The sequence below is a fragment of the Podarcis muralis genome, chromosome 4, assembly GCF_964188315.1.
Source record: "Podarcis muralis chromosome 4, rPodMur119.hap1.1, whole genome shotgun sequence".
Classification (NCBI taxonomy): Eukaryota; Metazoa; Chordata; class Lepidosauria; order Squamata; family Lacertidae; genus Podarcis; species Podarcis muralis.
In genome coordinates, this window is record NC_135658.1 from 28806106 (window position 1) to 28825274 (window position 19169).

Genomic DNA, 19169 nt, shown 5'->3' on the forward strand with positions numbered 1-19169 from the left:
ACAAGTTTAGGTCGCAATTTTTATAGTTTGAAATTGGCCCAGTTATATCTCAGCTTGTTAAGCTAAGATATGCAGAAGGTCTTTTTACCATGCACAGAGCCCCTTTGCCCCTCACTTCTCTGCAAATCACAAGTTAATCCAAAAAGTCTCTAATCAATCATTATTTTATGTTTTGTCTGAGCTTTGGAAGAACCCAGGCCATGAGTAAACCAATGTCAAACCATGGTTTAGTAGCCTGCCATGTTCCAGAGCTTGGCAACCATTGTTTCCGGTTCAAACAAAAATGGAAAACTATGATTAATTGAAGACTTCCTGGATTAATTGTGGCTCACGGGAAAGGGAGGAGTGAAACAGCTGCATGCAGAGGCCTTTGGATCTTTAAAGTCTGAGTCTCAGATCCAAGCTATTGGATACAGTTGAATCATCTGGAACATTCAAATGGAAATCTTTTTATTTTTCTGCTGCTATTTTTTTTTATTAGTTTCAGCTTTTAAATTAGGTTAGCTTATTTGTGTTTCTTTTTTTAAAAGTTGTATTTATTTATGCAATTAATTGCTTTAATATATAGTTTAAAAATTGTTAATACAGGTAGCTCGCCTCTTACGTGGGGGTTACGTTCCTGGCCATCGTGGACATAAGCAAAATTGTGTAAAGCTAGCACGATCTCCCAGAACTCTCTCCACCTCCAGAGATCTGGTTGTTAAGCTTATTTTCTGAGGTCTTGGCAAGTGCCACTCCCCTTGCACTCCCTCCCTGCAGCTTCACTTGCCCTCCTCCCCTTAGCCTTCCTCGATCCTGTTCTAGCTGCTGCTGCTGCTGCTGCTTCTCCTTCTTAGACTCCTGCTGCTTCTCTCCCTGCAAACCCACAAACTTTTTTTTGCTAAGCCTTCAAACTCGCTTATACATCTGGGTCTCCTTGTGCTGGGTTTTCCATGCTGCTGATTGGCTCCTTTCAGAGGCTGCTGGTGCTGCTCTTGCCATTGCTCTCACCTTGAAAGGAAGAGAAGGTGGGGGTGTTTCTGCGCCCAGACCCCCCCCCCGCTGCCCCCTGTTTTGGCCCACCCCATCCACTTCCTATTGAATTAATTACTTCCCGGCCAAATGCAGAAAGCTGCAACCGCGTTAGTGAAATAAGAGTGAGATACGAGTTACCTGTTAATAGGGACGCGGGTGGCGCTGTGGGTAAAAGCCTCAGCGCCTAGGGCTTGCCAATTGAAAGGTCGGCGGTTCGAATCCCCGCGGCGGGGTGCGCTCCCGCTGCTCGGTCCCAGCGCCTGCCAACCTAGCAGTTCGAAAGCACCCCCAGGTGCAAGTAGATAAATAGGGACCGCTTACTGGCGGGAAGGTAAACGGCGTTTCCGTGTGCTGCGCTGGCTCGCCAGATGCAGCTTGTCACGCTGGCCACGTGACCCGGAAGTGTCTCCGGACAGCGCTGGCCCCCGGCCTCTTGAGTGAGATGGGCGCACAACCCTAGAGTCTGTCAAGACTGGCCTGTACGGGCAGGGGTACCTTTACCTTTACCTTACGAGTTACCTGTACATATTGTTCATTTGATACGTTGTGAGCCGCTTTCAGCACAAATTTGGCATTCAAAGTGGCATCCAAATAAACTACTGATGGTGATATGTGAAGGCCAGTGCTCGTCTCTGCTTTATAAGCTGAGCTATGGTTGTTTGAATACTGCCACAATGAGAAGGCAGATCATATGATCTTGACAGGTAAGCCTTCCTGCCTTTCGGGTATGCATAATGGGGGTTGTGAGAAAACGAATGTGAGCCAAGCATGAAGAGCCTTTGCACAATAATCTAATGATTATTATCCTAATTAGCTCATATTCTGTTTCTTATTTTTCAGCAAACCTGATATGTCTCGTCTGAGGCTAGCTGCTGCGAGTGCTATTGTGAAGCTAGCCCAGGAGCCTTGTTATCACGAAATCATTACGTTAGAACAGTACCAGCTGTGTGCATTAGCTATTAATGTAAGTTAAACAGAAGGGCATTGCTGGGCATTTGCATGCTAATTATACATAGCTTGACACAGTCAAAAATTTACAGTGTTAATGTGTGCAGCAAAGTACATTGGACTTTTAAGAAAAGGTGAGCATATAGAGAACAAGTCATTGTTGTATAAAATCTTCTTTCCCCCCCCAGGATGAATGTTACCAGGTTAGACAAGCATTTGCTCAGAAACTTCATAAAGGTCTAGCAAGGCTACGGTTGCCACTAGAGTATATGGCGATATGTGCACTGTGTGCAAAAGACCCCGTAAAAGAGAGAAGAGCGCATGCGAGACAGTGCCTTGTGAAAAACATCAATGTGAGAAGGGAATATCTGAAGCAGCATGCAGCAGTTAGCGGTAAGAAATCAAATGGAATAAGCAGAAGTATGCAAAGGGTATTCTGATGGTCACAGTGACACATGCCCAGCCTAATCATTTCTAGATTAGGTTACTGTACTAATCTACTAAGGGCAGTATGTGGGGCTGCCCTTAAAGCCAGTGAGAGCCAGTGTGGGGTAGTGGTTAAGAGCTGTAGTCTGGTAATCTGGTGAACCGGGTTCGCTTCCCTGCTCCTCCACATGCAGCTGCTGGGTGACCTTGGGCCAGTCACACTTCTTTGCAGTCTCTCAGCCCCACTCACCTCACAGAGTGTTTGTTGTGGGGGAGGAAGGGAAAGAAGAATGTTAGCCGCTTTGAGACTCCTTAGGGTAGTGATAAAGCAGGATATCAAATCCAAACTACTATACTACTTCTCCTCCTCCTCCTCCTCCTCCTCCTCCTCCTCCTCCTTCTCCTTCTTCTTCTTCTTCCTCTTCTTCTTCAATTTCCTGGAAGCTCCAGCTGTGTATGTGCAGGAGCAAGGTTTCTGACTGAAGTGGACTTTTGCCCAATATTGATGTCATTGCCTCTCAGTTATTTCTAGGGTTAGGGCTGCAACCAGAAGTCTTCAACCAGAAGTTGGAATCTTCTGTCCCGTCGCATATATGCACTTGTCTTTGTGGATGTATTTGCATGAGATTGAAAATGACTTGCATTGGAATCTATATAAATTGAATATTCTTTAATCACTATTATGAAGCAATCCAAACCTTACTATTTCCCCCCTCAATTTTACACTTTCAGAAAAACTCTTGTCGCTTTTACCAGAGTATGTTGTTCCGTATACTATCCATCTTCTGGCTCATGATCCCGATTATGTCAAAGTTCAAGACATCGAACAACTGAAAGATATTAAAGAGTAAGACTTTCCAAAAAGATCAGATACATTATACAATTGATAGTATGTGTCAGTCTGTTTTCATATGCTGATTTGTAGTTTGTATTAGTTTCGCTAAGGAAATCGCTTTTTCAATTCTCTCTTTTCCCAGACTAGAGAAATCAGTTAATTATTTTTAACCATTGTGAATAGAGAAATCATTGAACTGTAAAGTTAGAAGGGACTTCAAGGGTTATTTAGTCCAACCCACTGCAATGCAGGAAACTAAGCTAAAGCATCCATGACAGATGACCATGCGCTTTTGCAGAGTATATGGTTGCATTTTCTGACAGTTGTATATTTAATAAGGAATTTTTCTTTTAGGTGTCTTTGGTTCATATTAGAAATATTGATGTCTAAAAATGAAAATAATAGCCATGCATTTATCAGAAAAATGGTAGAAAACATTAAGCAGACAAAGGATGCTCAAGGACCCGATGACCCAAAAATGAATGAAGTAAGTTGAATAAAAATATTTGGATGCTGCAAATAGTTTTAGACCTGACATGTCTCCATCCCAGGAATTAGGATAATTGAAGTGTGTGTGTGTGTGTGTGTGTGTGTGTGTGTGAGTGTGTGTGTGTGTGAGAGAGAGAGAGAGAGAGAGAGAGAGACAGACAGACAGACAGACAGACAGACAGAGATCAGTTACTCTATTATGATTTTTGGACACCTGCACAGTGCCTGCCCTGTTTCAAGAGTACTATATTATTAGGTATTAAGCTTTTTGTGAAGGTTGGCTGAGCAGCTGTGATTATCTAGGATGTTCATGCACAATAAATAGACTCAATTAGTACAGTGGTGCCTCGCAAGACGAAAAGAATCCGTTCCGCGATTCTTTTCTTCTAGCGGTTTTTTCGTCTTGCGAAGCAACCCCTTGGCGGCTAAGCGTATTAGCGCTATTAGCGATTTAGCGCTATTAGCTGCTTAGCGGGCTTAGTGGCTAAGCTGTTAAAAGGCTATTAACAGCTTAGCAGCTTTGAAAAAGGGGGGGGGGAAGCAGGGGGGAAATGGCGAGACTCGCAAGACGTTTTCGTCTTGTGAAGCAAGCCCATAGGGAACTTCGTCTTGCGAAGCGCCTCCGCGACGGAAAACCCTTTCGTCTTGCGGGTTTTTCGTCTTGCGAGGCATTCGTCTTGCGGGGCACCACTGTATCTATGTTATACGAATAAAACTTATCAACAACATGAACACATGCAAACAAACCCATACAAATAGAAATGAAGTTTATGAACCAGTGGGTCACAAGTAAAAAGTTGCTTTTAGCTATGATTCTTCAAATTCATGCAACTCGTTGATAGCTTCTGATTTCTTGGGGAATTTTCTTTAACAGATTCCATCTTGACTCAACAATAGGCACTAGCTCTCCCAAGATCGTTTTAAGATAAATGCAATCCTTTATCCTTGCTCTGTCATTCTTTATAATAAATTCCTACAATTATAGAATCATAGAGAGAATCATAGACCCACAAGGGTCATCTAGTCCAAACCCCTGCACTGCAGGAATCTTTTTGCCCAACCCAGGTCTGCTGCTGCTTCTTATCAGCTGTGCTTCTCTATGAGTTATGCTGTTCAAAAATCAGCCTTGACTCCAAAAATCCAAAGAAACAGCCCTTTATCATATCATAGGATGTTCATGAACATCCCAGCTGATCTGCTTGAATTGTGCTTGGCAATTGTATAAGATGTTCTTAAGCTTTTTAAAAATGTATTTCATATTCCTCATAACAAGCAATTGGGGACCCATTTCTTAATCCTTTACCATATATTTACATGATTGCCTTGCTCATGCGGTGATCCACTTGGATCAGGCTGTGACTCACTAGTGAATCCCCACCCACCAGTTAAAGACCAGTGCTGTAAAAGGTGGAACTTATTGGGCAGTGTGTTCTTTCAGGATAAAATGAACTTTGTATTCTACTTTTCTCTTATACTGAAGGTTGATTCCATTTTTCGTAGAACTGAAATGGGGGGGGGGGGGCTGGACCATTTTATCCCTCAGATAATCTGGATTCCATAGTTGCAGGCATTCATATGCTGAGCAGAGAGTTGACATTATGTCATACGCTGCAATATCCATCTCCCTCATGTAGATTACAAAATATATATGAGCTTTTACATACAAAACTTGCTTTATTTATAGTACTCTAGGATGTTTTCTGATAGTGTTCAAAATCACTTTCTTTCCCTTCCCCAGAAACTTTACACGGTGTGTGATATAGCAATGAACATCATAATATCAAAGAGCACAACATATAGTTTGGAATCGCCCAAAGACCCTGTACTTCCAGCTCGGTATTTCACTCAACCTGACAAGGTAAAATTTGGCTTGTGGATTGGGACCTTTTCCTTGTTGAATAGAGAAGTGAAGCCTACAGGTATGGGCTAGCTCTTCTGGAAGGCAAGAACAAAAGTTTTGACCCTGCTTTCCAGAAGAGGAGTGAAGACTTACCTGCATGCTCCACTCTTTGCTGACCAGAATAACATTTCTTGGTAAGTGCAACTTATTACAAAGGGTAGCTGCTTTGTTCTATGGCAGTGGTTCTCAACCTGTAGGTCCCCAGATGTTGTTGGACTACAACTCCCATCATCCCTGACCACTAGTCATGCTGGCTAGGAATGATGGGAGTTGTAGTCCCATCTGGGGACCCACAGATTGAGAACCACTGTTCTATGGTAACAAAACAACATAGTATCTGGAGGACTCTCAATTTTATAGACTTGAAAGATTAATAAATTCTACTCCATAATATTGTGTATAACACAGGGTATTCAGTCTTTATAAAGTGCTGCTGGGAAACTGGCTGTTTTTCATTAAATTTATCTGCTACCGTGATCATAATATTGAATCAAAAATCTGTTCTGATACCTATAAAAATAAAGCTTTTTTACTAGTGTGGCTCCCAAGAGCCAACCAAGGATACTGACTAAACCGCTATTGAAATATTTCTTCTAATTAGTTTTGTTTTTCTTTGCAGAATTTCAGTAATACCAAAAACTATCTGCCTCCAGAAATGAAATCATTTTTCACACCAGGAAAGGTGGGTTTTTGTATATACCTAATCCCCTGCAGATTAGGATGGTGGTTTTTAGATGAAACACACATGAGCACCAGGGAGCTGGCTTTTAAAAATGCCTAGAAAATAAAGTTATTTGCCTAGTGCTGAAAAACATAAAGAGAACAAACCAGACAAGTTACCTTTGGGGGAGCATTTCAGAATGGGGTCCCGCATCCCACCTAATTTTTTTGGGGGGGAGCATCAGGAGAAGGCCCTACAGTAGTGATTTCAATGCACAGGCAGGTACATGTGACCAAAGTTGTCCTTCAGGCAGCCAGGTACAATTTGAATTGTTCTCGGAAGGTGATTGGCAACCACCTGGTCTTAAAACTGGCATGATGTGTTCCCTAATCCCAATTTCCAATTAGCAACCTATTCTGAATTAATAGACGTTTCCAGTGTACAAAATGCTATAATGCACTGCAGTGAACAAGTCTTGAGAGCAGGGCATGGATATCTGTGGTCAGGATATGTCTGACTTAGCTCGTGGAAGGTGTTATGGGCACAAGACTACAACACCTTAGGGGTAAAAACTGCAGCTTTTGTCTAGCCTTTTGTCTTGTCTTGAAACTTAATTTTTCAAGCTGTATACATTAGGCTCTGGGATTGCCTACCGTAAACTGCAGGTTTGAAGATTGGTTTGGTACCCGAGAGACGGATATTCCTAATACTAAAAATAATAAGCTGAAACTGAGAATTTGCTTTCCCCCCTCCACCAGCCCAAAGCTGCCAACGTTCTTGGAGCAGTTAATAAGCCTCTTTCGTCAGCTGGCAAGCAGTCTCAATCCAAATCTTCACGAATGGAAACCGTAAGCAACGCCAGCAGTAATTCAAATCCATCCTCACCTGGAAGAATCAAAGGGAGGTGGGTACACAGCAAAACGATTAGCTTGTTCAGTAGTTAATATATAAACCCTATATAAAACTTTCCCTCATACTGGTATTATTTAGTGGTACACTAGCGTTAACTTCCAGAGGAGTGTCATTTTTTGTATTTGATGCAACAAAATGTGCAGCCAAATTGGCAATTGGATCTTCAAATAGCCACAGTTGAGCGGGTGTGTGCCACTAACGGTAATCTTATTGCAATGTTGGCTCTAATCTTTTTCTTTGAGCCTGCTATGTCATTTCTGCAACAGCCATATGCTGTCATCATTGCCTGACACATCTGTTAAATGAATGAAATGAATCAATCAATCAACGTTGACATTCTTGATACAACTTGGCTTACCAGGATAATGTAAAAATAATACTCAAAAGCATGCCAGGTTATAGAATAGTGTATTAAGCTACTTTATTTTTTAAATTTGAAGCAGGTTTTTGCTTAGGTCTAAATCAGGCTTCCTCAACCTCGGCCCTCCAGATGTTTTGAGACTACAGTCGACCTTCATCCCTGACCACTGGTCTTGCTAGCTAGGGATCATGGGAGTTGTAGGCCGAAAACATCTGGAGGGCCGAGGTTGAGGAAGCATGGTCTAAATCTTGCCATTAGCTGTACTGTGTGGCTTCAATTAAGCTGAAGTTGCTGTATTTCAGCCTAACGTTCCTTAGGATAGTGATGTGCTAAACAACATGAGAATTCCAGTTACCATGTACCAAGAGAAAGTGCTCTACAATAATAATTTCACAGAACTCTTGTATCTCTGGTCTTACGCAGATGTAACATTGCCTTATGACTGACAGTGCCTCTCAGGTTTTTGAACCCGGGGCCTTCCCGATGCAAAGAATGTTCCCTCCTACTGAGACCCTGCCATTCCCTCTGCTACTTCCATAACCGGAGAGACATTGTTGGGCATGGGGTCCTTTATAAAGGCAGAATCCTACATGCTCCCTTGCTTGCTATACGAGATCGCCATTATTTTTCTTCCCAGTTGGGTGGGGTGGAACAGAACTGCAGAGCTCTTTACTGAAATGGCAACACAGAAAGTGCAGAAGTGAAATCCTTTGTCGCTGGACTTAGCCAATGCTGATAGACAAAACACAGGCGCAGTGGGGGCTGCTGCCCCTGGTGGGAGGAAGGGAGAAGTCTGCAGGCTTGTTCCTCGAGATTTCCACAACAACAGTGGTGGAAGGGGTTGCAGGGAAGGAGAAAAATAAGCTCCTTTATTTCCCCTCCCCTGCCATCCTTGCCACAGGTTTCCTCCCCCTTCCTGGCCTTGCTTGTCCACCTGCTCGGTCGAACTGCCCCCCTCCGGCTCAAGTGAACCATGGCTCAGGCAAGGCACAAAGGAACAGAAGGGTTGGGTTTGGCAGCTCCCCAGCAACCATCCTGCTCTGCTGCCACTGAGGCTGTAGTGGCATTGGCAGGAGGTGCACAGCAGCGACAGAGCAAGGCATCCTATGAAACAAGCTGGTGTATGGATAGGGCTTGTTTTTCAGTGACTTCCTTTGATTTGAAATGGAACAAAAGGGAAGCTGTTTTTCCCTACTTGAGAGGGGTATTCCTGTTCCTCTCATGGGCATAGCCAGGATTTTCATTGCGGGGGCAGGCTTTTGTTAGGGGTCAAAGCCTCAGATTAGTATTGATTTTTCTTGATTTGGGAGGGGCAGCTGCCCCCACCCTGGCTACTCCTCATGCATTGGGGTCACTTGGATCAGGTTTTAGTCCCCAGTGAATGTACCCCTTTATTGTCTTCCTTTTAAGTGAATGGATGCCATTCCTTCTTTTGGGAAAAAGTGTATTTCAGGACAACAGTGCACTGAAGGTAGACTTTCTGCCTGCTAGGTCTTCAAGAGGCATAGTATATTTATGGTATAGCACTTGTCCTCCCACCCCCGGTATTCTTTAAATATGCAGGTATATCTGTCGTAATAGATGATAAATTTATGTTGGAGGCTAATAAAAATATGTTTTATCAGATTTAAGTTATCTAAAAATCCATTAAGAATAGTTTGTTGCTTCGGGCCTTTTCCTGAAGCCATTGTTAATTTGATACTAAATCAGAAGTGGCAGAATTAATGATATTTCTAAAAAGTCTTTGAATATGTGTGTTATAGACTTGATAGTACTGAAATGGACCACAGCGAAAATGAAGACTATACAATGGCTTCGCCTTTGCCAGGAAAGAAGAATGACAAGAGAGATGATTCTGAAATTGTAAGGATGAATTAAGTGTATTGTGGTTTCCCCCCCTCCAGTAGGTATCTAAATAAAAAGAAAAGAAAAGAATCCACATGAAAATCTCGTTGAAAATTTAAAATGGCACCAGCTTTTGAAAATTAGCACATTTGCTTTTGAAGCACCAACTCCAGTCAATGCCTGTCCACATGGCCAGTGGTTAGCAAGGGTGGAAGTAGGAGTCAACCACATCTGGAGGGCACCAGTCTGGGGACAACATGAACTAAGAAGATTCAAAGCTGTTTAGGTTCCATAGGTTACACTTGCTGCAGGTTTGGTTTTGCAGGCAGGAAGACAAACATGCACAGGTGTTGCAAGTCACTGCAGCAGCTCCCTTGCTGCCCATGTCTTGGTCCTACATACACCATGAGACAGCACTCCAGGCCTTTCCCTCAGACACCCCTCCCCCTCAGATCATGTGCTTTGCCACACCCACAAACAGAGACACAAACAACCCATAATCAAGCCTCAGCAACCAGTCTTAATCCAAAAGTCACAATCTCAGTCTCTTCCACCAATACATTGAAAATGCCCCTTTTACATGTCCTGGTCATGAACTCTCAGAGATTGCAAGCAGCTAAGTAAAACTGCTGCAGGCTACTAACTCCTCCCCCAACTCAATTCTTCGTTTAACCTTGCTTTCCTCCCCTCCCCCTCAGATTATGTGCTCTCACAATAAAGCCAAAAAGGTTAAAAGATAAGATTTTAAGTTAAAAGGATAAGATACGGCAGCCCATTTTAGGAGGGCGTCACTTGATCTTAAATCTGTTTTCCCGAAGCAGAATCTTGGAGATATTTGATGGGAGAAGTAATTTTCTCTTTGTTCCTTAGTCAGATCTGGAAAAGCCCAGAGGAAGGAAGAAAATCATTACAGACTCAGAAGAAAAGTTGGGTATAGACGACCTGAATAAACTGGGGCAAGAACCAAAACTTAGGAGTGGTCAGCGTGGGAGAAAGAGAGCAGCGGCCATTTCAGAGTCTGAGGAACCTCAGTGGTCAGAGGAAAAGAGACTAAAGGAAGATGTGCTTGAAAGTGAAGATGAGCAAAATAGCCCACCAAAGAAGGGGAGAAGAGGGCGCCCTCCCAAGGCTGCTACGCAAAAGGAAGAGCCAGTAGTAAAGGCTCCTAAAAGAGGTAGGAAAAAAGCCACACCAGTAAAACCTGTAGAGGAAGAGGAGGACGAGGAAGAGGAGGAGGAGGAAGAAGAAAGGCAAAATATTGAGCAGAAGCCAAAAGGTCGGCAGTACAAGACACCAAGGAAAGCACAACAGAGGTATTCCCCCTGTTTTGATATCCGCTTTCTAACTTCCAACGTCTTTTAATTCTAAATCTGCTGTGTAACTTTGAGATATGCTTCCCAAACAGGTCAGAATCATCTGAAATAAGTACAGCTGAATCGAACCAATCGACACCACAGAAAAGGCGAGGGAGACCACCAAAAACACCACCGTCGCAGCAGAAAAAAGGGTGAGTGTGAGGCGAATTTAATATATGGTACATTAAATTTAGTTTTAAAATTCTGATACCTCAGATAATTCTGCCAAAATTGTTAACTTGCTGCGCAGTGCTCTTAATGTCCCTCCAGAGTTTTGCAGCAACCTTTGAACATGTATGCACTGTAAGGGCTTACGGGAAATAAGTTCAGTTTTGCTTAAATGCTGTGATGACCTGTACTTAACACTCCTTGATTAATACGCTTGATTTGTGGTTTGCCATTTTAGAAGAGCTGGACGGTCAAAGCAAACAGCAAGTAAAGAAAATGAATCAACTGAAGAGATGGATGTATTTCAAAGTAGTTCCCCTGTTCAGGACATTCCCCAAGAAGTAACAATGGAGGAAGAGGAAGTTTCTACAGTCAGAGTAAGCAAATGTTTGTGTATTACAGCTACCTATTAAATCTGTTCATTTCATTCCCCCCCCCCCCCCCCCGTTTGAATTATTTTATTACAAGTGTTCAAGAGATACAGAAACAAACAATGGCTTGCCTGCCTGTTTTAACATCATCTGATAATCACATGTCTTAAAGTTTGATCTTCAGCAAAGAGACGCCTTCTGTACCTACATTTAATGTGGAAGTGAAATGAATGGATTTTATTGTGGGGTAGGCCAATCATTTACGTGCCACACTACAAGAGAAGTGAGCACAATGGGAATCTAAGTTACCTGGGCTTAATGTGAGAGCTGGTTCTCAGTCTTGATCCAAATAAGCACTCATTACATGATATATTACTAGTAAGCCTCACCATCTTCCTGATTCTGCCTAGTCCCATTGAAATCAACTCTTTCATGATGCCCCTCTGAAATAAATGGAACAAGTTTTTTTAGAGTTGCCATATTTCAAAAAGTGAAAATCCGGACACAAAAGTTGTTGACCTAACACCCCCCCCCCCCGTGAAGTTCTGTTTTAGGAAATTCATGAAATAAAACAGCTCTTCTGATACGGCCTGCCATAGGTCCGGGTTTTCGAAAATTCCGTCTAGACACCATTTGACGGATGAATGGCAGCCCTAGTTTTTTGGCATTAGACCCATCGTCAGGGAGCAGAACATTTTCATATAGTAATGGTTATTTTCTCCTATATCTAAATCACACTTTTAAAAGGTTGTTTTAAAACAGGCATAGGGCAAACTCAGCCCTCCAGATATTTTTGGGACTACAATTCCCATCATCCCTGGCTAACAGGGCCAGTGGTCAGGGATGATGGGAATTGTAGTCCCAAAAAACATCTGGAGGGCCGAGTTCGCCTATGCCCGTTTTAAAAGGTAGCTGGAAGTACAAACCAGGGTTGATAAGGAGCCATTGGTCACCCAGCTGCACAATTTAAGATGAATTTGGGTTGTGCGTCCCATTTCTGCTTTTGGTTCTTGATGGAGCAGGTGGTGATTCGTGTGGAAGCCTGTTTAGATAGATCTCTTTTCTGGATTAGAGCCTATAACTCTTCATCTGGTGTTTTTCCCTCAGGTGAGCCGGAGGACATCCAAAAGGGAAAGGCGATGAACAAACCACGTTCCCAGCCTTTGAAGTGAAGTCTTTTGGAAGAATGCTCTTATTATGCATAGTTTCAGGCTGAAGGAAGCTGTTGGTGCTCAGAGTGGGGTTGCTGAAGGAAGTTAGAGCAATCTTTTGTTTCCCGCCCTTGCATTTGGAGTTCCTAGGTCACAAGCATAAGCCACACACATGTTAATATCATTAACTGTGGGTTCTTGTGAAGTGTAATGTGCACTGGCTATATAAACACATGGAGTAAAGAAACCACCTGTAAATAATCCTTTTTTAAAAAAAGAAAAGTTTCTGACTTCTAAAGTGCTTGTATAGCTTTTACAGCGGCTTTAAACCTGACAGTACCAGACTGTTTGTTAGATATGTTTATTTCGAAAAAGGGAGGGTTGGGGGGGGGGGAGTTAGAATGGATATCAAGCAATATCTGTCAGTGTCTGTATTTTATTTTTATTGGCATTTAACTGTGAACAAATTATCAGCTTGACAAATAGTGACACTTCTGACACTATTTGTTTGGAAAAGGAAATACATGATCTCTTTACCTTTATGTATCTAATCCAGTGTTTACCTTTGGCACCCATCTGTCTTCAAAGGTGCCAAATTGATTTTGAATGATGTGGGATAAAATAATACCGCCAGATGCAGATTTGTGAAAGTCGATTCATTTTATGCACCTCAGTATTGATTCCAGACTCCTGGACCTCTCGTGGCATTGAGCATTTAAAAAAAAAGAAAAAAAAAGATTTAATATGTTAATTTTTTATGTGTTAATAAATAATGTAATGAAATCCTATCCCCTTATTTTTCCTTATTGGTTTAATCTGCTGTATCAATAAAATTCTGTAACTGAATTTTTAATAGTCTAGTATGTCAATGCGTATATTTCCTCTTGAACATTATGTTCACAAAGAGCAAATTATTACATTATAATATGAAACCTGGTACCTGAACTTTAGTGAAAAAGCAGGTTTTATAACCATGTAAAAATTGGAAAGAAAATTTTATTGATGCAGTCTGTCTTTATAAAGCTGTTCTTTCTTCAGAGCCAAGTGTTTTGTATTTCACAGTGAGTTGCATGTTTATGAGAAAAATGTAATGAAATTGCAATGTAATTTTTAAAGTCTTATCTGGCTGTAGGATATGCTACCTTGCCTCATGAGAAGAACGTTCTACCAAGAGTTTATTGTACTTTCTTCTTTGTTAACCAAAATTTTTATTTTTGTGAGTGAGGTTATGGGCAGTTAGGGGGTGGGACTTAGGAGGGCCGTGTTTTCATCTGAATGATCAGCTGCAGAATATTCCAGTCAGGGTATTCAAAATCTGTATGAAGCTTCACTTTATGTCCTACCTTAAAGTGACTGAACTTTGTTTCTGGAGTAAAATTACAAAAAAGGAAAAGAAAAGAAAAACAACTAGGGGAAAACTCCCTAAGGCATTGTCCTATATTCAGTTTTACAAACTGTCTTTGAACCAAAATGTATAGGTTACTATTTATGCTTAGCCAAGCACACTTTATAGTTTTAACATGCTGTTTTCCTCCTGCTTACTAGCAGTAAATGTAAAAGAATCTAATTTTAACTTATTAATATTTTATCTCATGGAATAATGGGACATTGTCATAAAATTAACAAAAGGCATCCTTTTAAGTTATAATTCCAAGGAAGTATATGCTGGGGAAGGGATGTGAGACATCATGGTAGTTAGCAAACATGTTTGCAAGTATATTTTTCAGAGATGATTCAACTTTTTTCTAAGCTTTTTTTATTATATAATTTGTATTGATTTGTATTATTATTCAGCAGCAGCAATAGACAAAGCCAGACAGCTTGTGTTGATCAAGCTGTTCTGATTAAGTGCTTTTTGTAGTGGCTCTTTTAGCTAGTAATTACTGTTCTTCAGCTGTCCTATATTTTTATGCCCGTAGTTCTGGGTAAACAGCTGTCTGAAAACATTAGCTGAAGGTAGCTCAGATGACTTCACTTAGAAACTTCCCTAGCACAAAGTAACCTCGGTGGTTCACAAAGTTTAGCAGTGCAAATGAGAGTTTTTATATCCTAGGGGGGTGGGAAAAGGAAGTTAGCACCGCATTTTCTTCACTGACAATATTGCACTGACAACATTTACGGAGTATATATCTTAAGACCATTTTATACAAAGTATGGAACAGATATTGAAACTACTTGCAGACTGTTGAAGATTTATTTGCATGAACATAGTTTGGTCATATTTCCATTAATATTGCTGCACATCAGTTAATCATAAAATGCCAATGTTTAAATTTAATCTATAGTTTTGCAGTTTAAATGTTCATTTCTTGCATTTTAATGTGTAATTGGGAAAACAGGTGCAGATGACAATGTTTATAAACCTTTTAGGTTTTATCCTCCTCATACACGTATAATGAATATCGTATGTACTAACACTTTGAGATCTGCATACAGTAGCTGCAGTAAAATAATGTATAAAGAGACTATACGCTAAGATTCAGTTAGCGTGCTCTTCAATTATGTTCAGTTTATAGTATGTACTGTATAACATTAAACAGTCAAATTGAACTCCCTGTTACAAGTTCAAGTATGAAATTATTATGATTACAGTAAGTTATATTGCAACAGTCTGCAGCCAATCATACTAATCTACTTTAAAGATACCATTTTCTTCCTGCAGTGCAACTGGAAACAGTGATTTCTCGCTCTCTCTGTACTTTTTTTTTTTTTTAAAGGCAAAACTCTTCAAACAACTTCCAAAGGTTTTTCCTAATACTTTTCTCTGCATCAGTTCCCAAAAATGCAGTTATGCTAGATATGTTTAGATTACAATTGCAATCTGGTTTTTTTTTGGGGGGGGGGCGAGGCAGGGGCATGAACACAAACATTTTTTCATCAGTTCTAGGCTTGTTATTAAATAGTGAATTTCTCACCCATTTTGCCTTGTGGTTTCCAGAGGGCTGTTCGGGGACTAGTCTGGGTTGGCATCACAATGCCTTGCAAATCCCAGCTGACTATTGCTTCTGATCTTGCAAATTTAGAGTATTGTTCTTGACCTGAGGGGAGAGACACAGTTGGAAGTGCAACAGAGGATAACAGTGGCCAGAGGACCCAATAATAGTAACATGGCAAGGGGTACCAGAAAAGAGGTGAACTCATCTCAAGGCAAACACAACCCCTCTCTTTTAGATCTCTTTGTCACGGCCATACGAACTCTGAGTGATTAATACCATTTTAGTCAACAGAAGTGCCTGCTGTCAGTACAGAGGTCAGCGCATATTAAACCAGGAAGGTGCAGTGGTAAGGACCCATTAGAATGTATGCATAGTCACAGTGGGAGAAAGGATACAACCATTTTTTTTTGTTTTAGTGATTTTTTTGGAGGCAGCCACACTGAGTTAAGATTGTCTTTTCCCTAATGTGGCTTTACAGTGGTACCTCTGGTTATGAACTTATGCGTTCTGGAGTTCTGTTCTTAACCTGAAACTGTTCTTAACCTGAGGTACCACTTTAGCTAATGGAGCTTCCCACCGCCGCTGCCGTGCGATTTCTGTTCTCATCCTGAGGTAAAGTTCTTAACCCGAGGTACTACTTCCGGGTTAGCGGAATCTGTAACCCGAAGTGTTTGTAACCGGAGGTGTTTGTAACCCGAGGTACCATTGTATTTCTTAAGATGTAGGCTCTCACTGAGCAATATATTCTGAAGAAGTAGTTATTGTTCTTGGGCATACAGGAATTAGAATTTCTGAACCAGCAGGCACAGGAGACTTAATTCTGATTTATTGAGATATGTGTGCTACCTGGTCGGCAGTTTGTTTAAATTTACCCTGTGCAGTTAATAACTCTTGGCTGAGCGTCTCTTACTTGGTTTCCATTTTGAGTGTCCTTGGTTCCCCTAGAAGATACTAGATCAAACCATCACAATTTGTGCCTTGCTTGACAACTCTGGGATGACTGGATATTTCCAGTCAAAGAGATAAACAACTACCTGACATTCAGAAGACATCTTAAGGCAGCCCTGTTCAGGGAAGTTTTTAATGTGTGACATCTTAGTGTATTTTTGGTCTTTGTGGAAGCCGCCCAGAGTGGCTGGGGAAACCCAGCCAGATGGGCGGGGTACAAATAACAAATTATTATTATTCTTCCTTCACTGCTACAACAAAACATGTTGGCTTCACTTATCTTCGTGTCTGTGGCAGAACACCATGCATTGTGGGAATGCTTACCAGTGCAGCCTTCCAGCAGAAATTATTAGAAAATAATTTAATTAGCCTTAGAAAATTCAAAGGTATGCCTGCATGTTGCCAGTTGGGAAATTGTGGCTCTGCCACCCTGTCTAATTAGATACTACATTTAAAGTTTTAAACAGGTTCTTGGCATCAAGTCTGGCTCTATTAGATAAATACCTTCCCCCAACCACCTTATTTATGGTCAAAACTTATAATAAATAATTGCTGGAATTGCTTGAACCATAAGCTAGTTGGCTATATACTGCCTTGGCATTTTCCTATCAATGGCAGTGATTTGTCTGAATGTTTACTGCTTTGCTAGTCCCACTCAAATCAGTGGGATTTCAAGAGTACAGTGGTGCCTCGCAAGACGAAATTAATTCGTTCTGCGAGTTTTTTCATCTTGCGAAGTCGCAACTGCACCTCTTCAAGCAATGCACCCTGGGTATTAACGGTTTTAAGAAAAAGGAAACAAACTTGCAAGACGTTTTCGTCTTGAGAAGCAAGACCAAAAGGGAAATTCGTTTTGCGAAGCAACAGAAAACTCAAAACTCTTTCGTCTTGCGAGTTTTTCGTCTTGCGAGGCATTCGTCTTGCGAGGTACCACTGTATTTCATCATCTTCTGACTACTGCCTCATTTCTTCCCTGTTGATTTTCGCTCCCTCTATCCTGGAAAAATCATGAATAAAGAGTCAACCTTCACAGAAGCAAAGTAGTTTCAATAAAGCATTAAGAAGTCATTGTTGAGAAATTTACATTTATTAATAAATACCATTTTGAATATGATGGGAAATAATATTTCATTCTGCAGGAGGAGTATGCTACTGTAATTACATGTGTACACTCAGTATTGCTTGTTATGTGTCGGGTTCAGCATTGTAAGGTTACACACTGCTTAAATTATCAATCCTGAAATGCTTTTTGATGTTGGAATTAATGTCCTCGTGAATACTACATGTACGGTTTGAAGAACAGTCACACAAGTCTGATCACTGATATTGGATGTTAACAGAAATAACGATCACTGTATCCTGGCAATGGCTTAAATAGAAATTGGTGAGAAAAGTGGTGCCAAGTGCATTGCCGGAGCTATTTATCAGGAGCTGCCCTCTGTATCCTCCACCCAAACAAGCAGGGGTCACTTTTGGGGTCCCAAGGACACATTCCAACCAGGGAAAAACATTTGAGTTTGAAGCAGAGCTAGGGAGAAGTACGCCCCAGGGAAGATCCCTCAGGGTGAACAAGGGAGACTTGGAGGGATACCTTTGAGACCTGGGTCTGAGGTTTTCCACAGCTGGCTGGTCCTGGGGACTCATGCCCACTGCTTTTCAGCAGTGGCCCTCCAGATGTTGCTGGACCAAAGCTCCTTTTCCTGCAGGGGTGATGGAGGAAGGCCAACAACCTCAGAAAGACCCCAGGTTTCACATCCCTGTGTGGTGGCCTAGCATCCTGACAATTTGGGTTCGTTGCTAAAGAGAGTGGTGTGGGTTTTTTTGTACTTTCCTGCGACTGGAGTGGACTATGACATTTAAAAGGGTGGAGTCGTGGTTGGCATTCATTTTAGTCATTTTAAAATCAAATGCATAATACTCATTTTAAATGGTAAGCTGGTTGCTTTCCAGCTGCTCAGACCATTTTATAGCCTTTTGTGTTCATTAATGCTACGCTCAACACTGTCCTTCAGTAAGCTCTTGGAAAAGAAAAGCGGGGGTTTTTTTGCCCACACAATATATAATGGGGGAGATGACAACAAATAGAGAAGCAATCTGGTAATTGAGTGATGTCTTCTTTGTGTACTGTGGGATACTTCATTATAATGAGCTTGCACTACATGACAAAGCATAGTAAGAGCTTGAACGCATTTCATTAAGGTGCTGCCAAACAGCTTTCAGTCAAACAAGATATGCTCATTTGTTCAAAACAGTTGCTTATATATTTCCTGATCGTACTAGTCTTTATAAACCTAATGCTTCCCAGCTGCATATCGGCCCCAGACAACTGTTTGGAACTGATGGGCCGTGGGAGTCCAAAACACCTAGAGGGCACCAGGTTGGCAAAGGCTGACTTATACAGTATTTTTTAAATGTGTATATAGACCTTCATACACCTTTCAGCTATGTATGAAGATTTAACAGAACTTGTAAGGTAAAGGTAAAGGGACCCCTGACCATTAGGTCCAGTCGTGACTGACTCTGGGGTTGCGGCGCTCATCTCGCTTTATTGGCGGAGGGAGCCGGCGTACAGCTTCTGGGTCATGTGGCCAGCATGACTAAGCCGCTTCTGGCTAACCAGAGCAGCACACGGAAACGCTGTTTACCTTCCCGCCGGAGCGGTACCTGTTTATCTACTTGCACTTTGGCGTGCTTTTGAACTGCTAGGTTGGCAGGAGCTGGGACTGAACAACAGGAGCTCACCCCGTCGCGGGGATTCAAACCGCCCACCTTCTGATCGGCAAGTCCTAGGCTCTGTGGTTTAACCCACAGCGCCATCCGCGTCCCAGAACTTGTAAATTGTTTCTATT

The 19169-nt window shown here is 41.7% G+C and overlaps 1 protein-coding gene across 1 annotated transcript in view; it reads left to right on the plus strand.

Annotated features, from left to right (window-relative positions):
- The window catches only part of PDS5B (PDS5 cohesin associated factor B), a 68807-nt gene extending 53816 nt beyond the window's left edge, over window positions 1–14991 (plus strand). The window contains exons 24-35 of the mRNA XM_028726484.2: window positions 1855–1978; window positions 2151–2355; window positions 3121–3235; window positions 3578–3710; window positions 5451–5570; window positions 6232–6294; window positions 7032–7177; window positions 9310–9409; window positions 10262–10704; window positions 10797–10898; window positions 11153–11291; window positions 12393–14991. Coding sequence (XP_028582317.2) covers window positions 1855–1978; window positions 2151–2355; window positions 3121–3235; window positions 3578–3710; window positions 5451–5570; window positions 6232–6294; window positions 7032–7177; window positions 9310–9409; window positions 10262–10704; window positions 10797–10898; window positions 11153–11291; window positions 12393–12428 — 1726 coding nt within the window. The 3' untranslated portion in view covers window positions 12429–14991. The remainder of the gene's footprint in view (window positions 1–1854; window positions 1979–2150; window positions 2356–3120; window positions 3236–3577; window positions 3711–5450; window positions 5571–6231; window positions 6295–7031; window positions 7178–9309; window positions 9410–10261; window positions 10705–10796; window positions 10899–11152; window positions 11292–12392) is intronic.
- Window positions 14992–19169: the final 4178 nt, after the last annotated feature.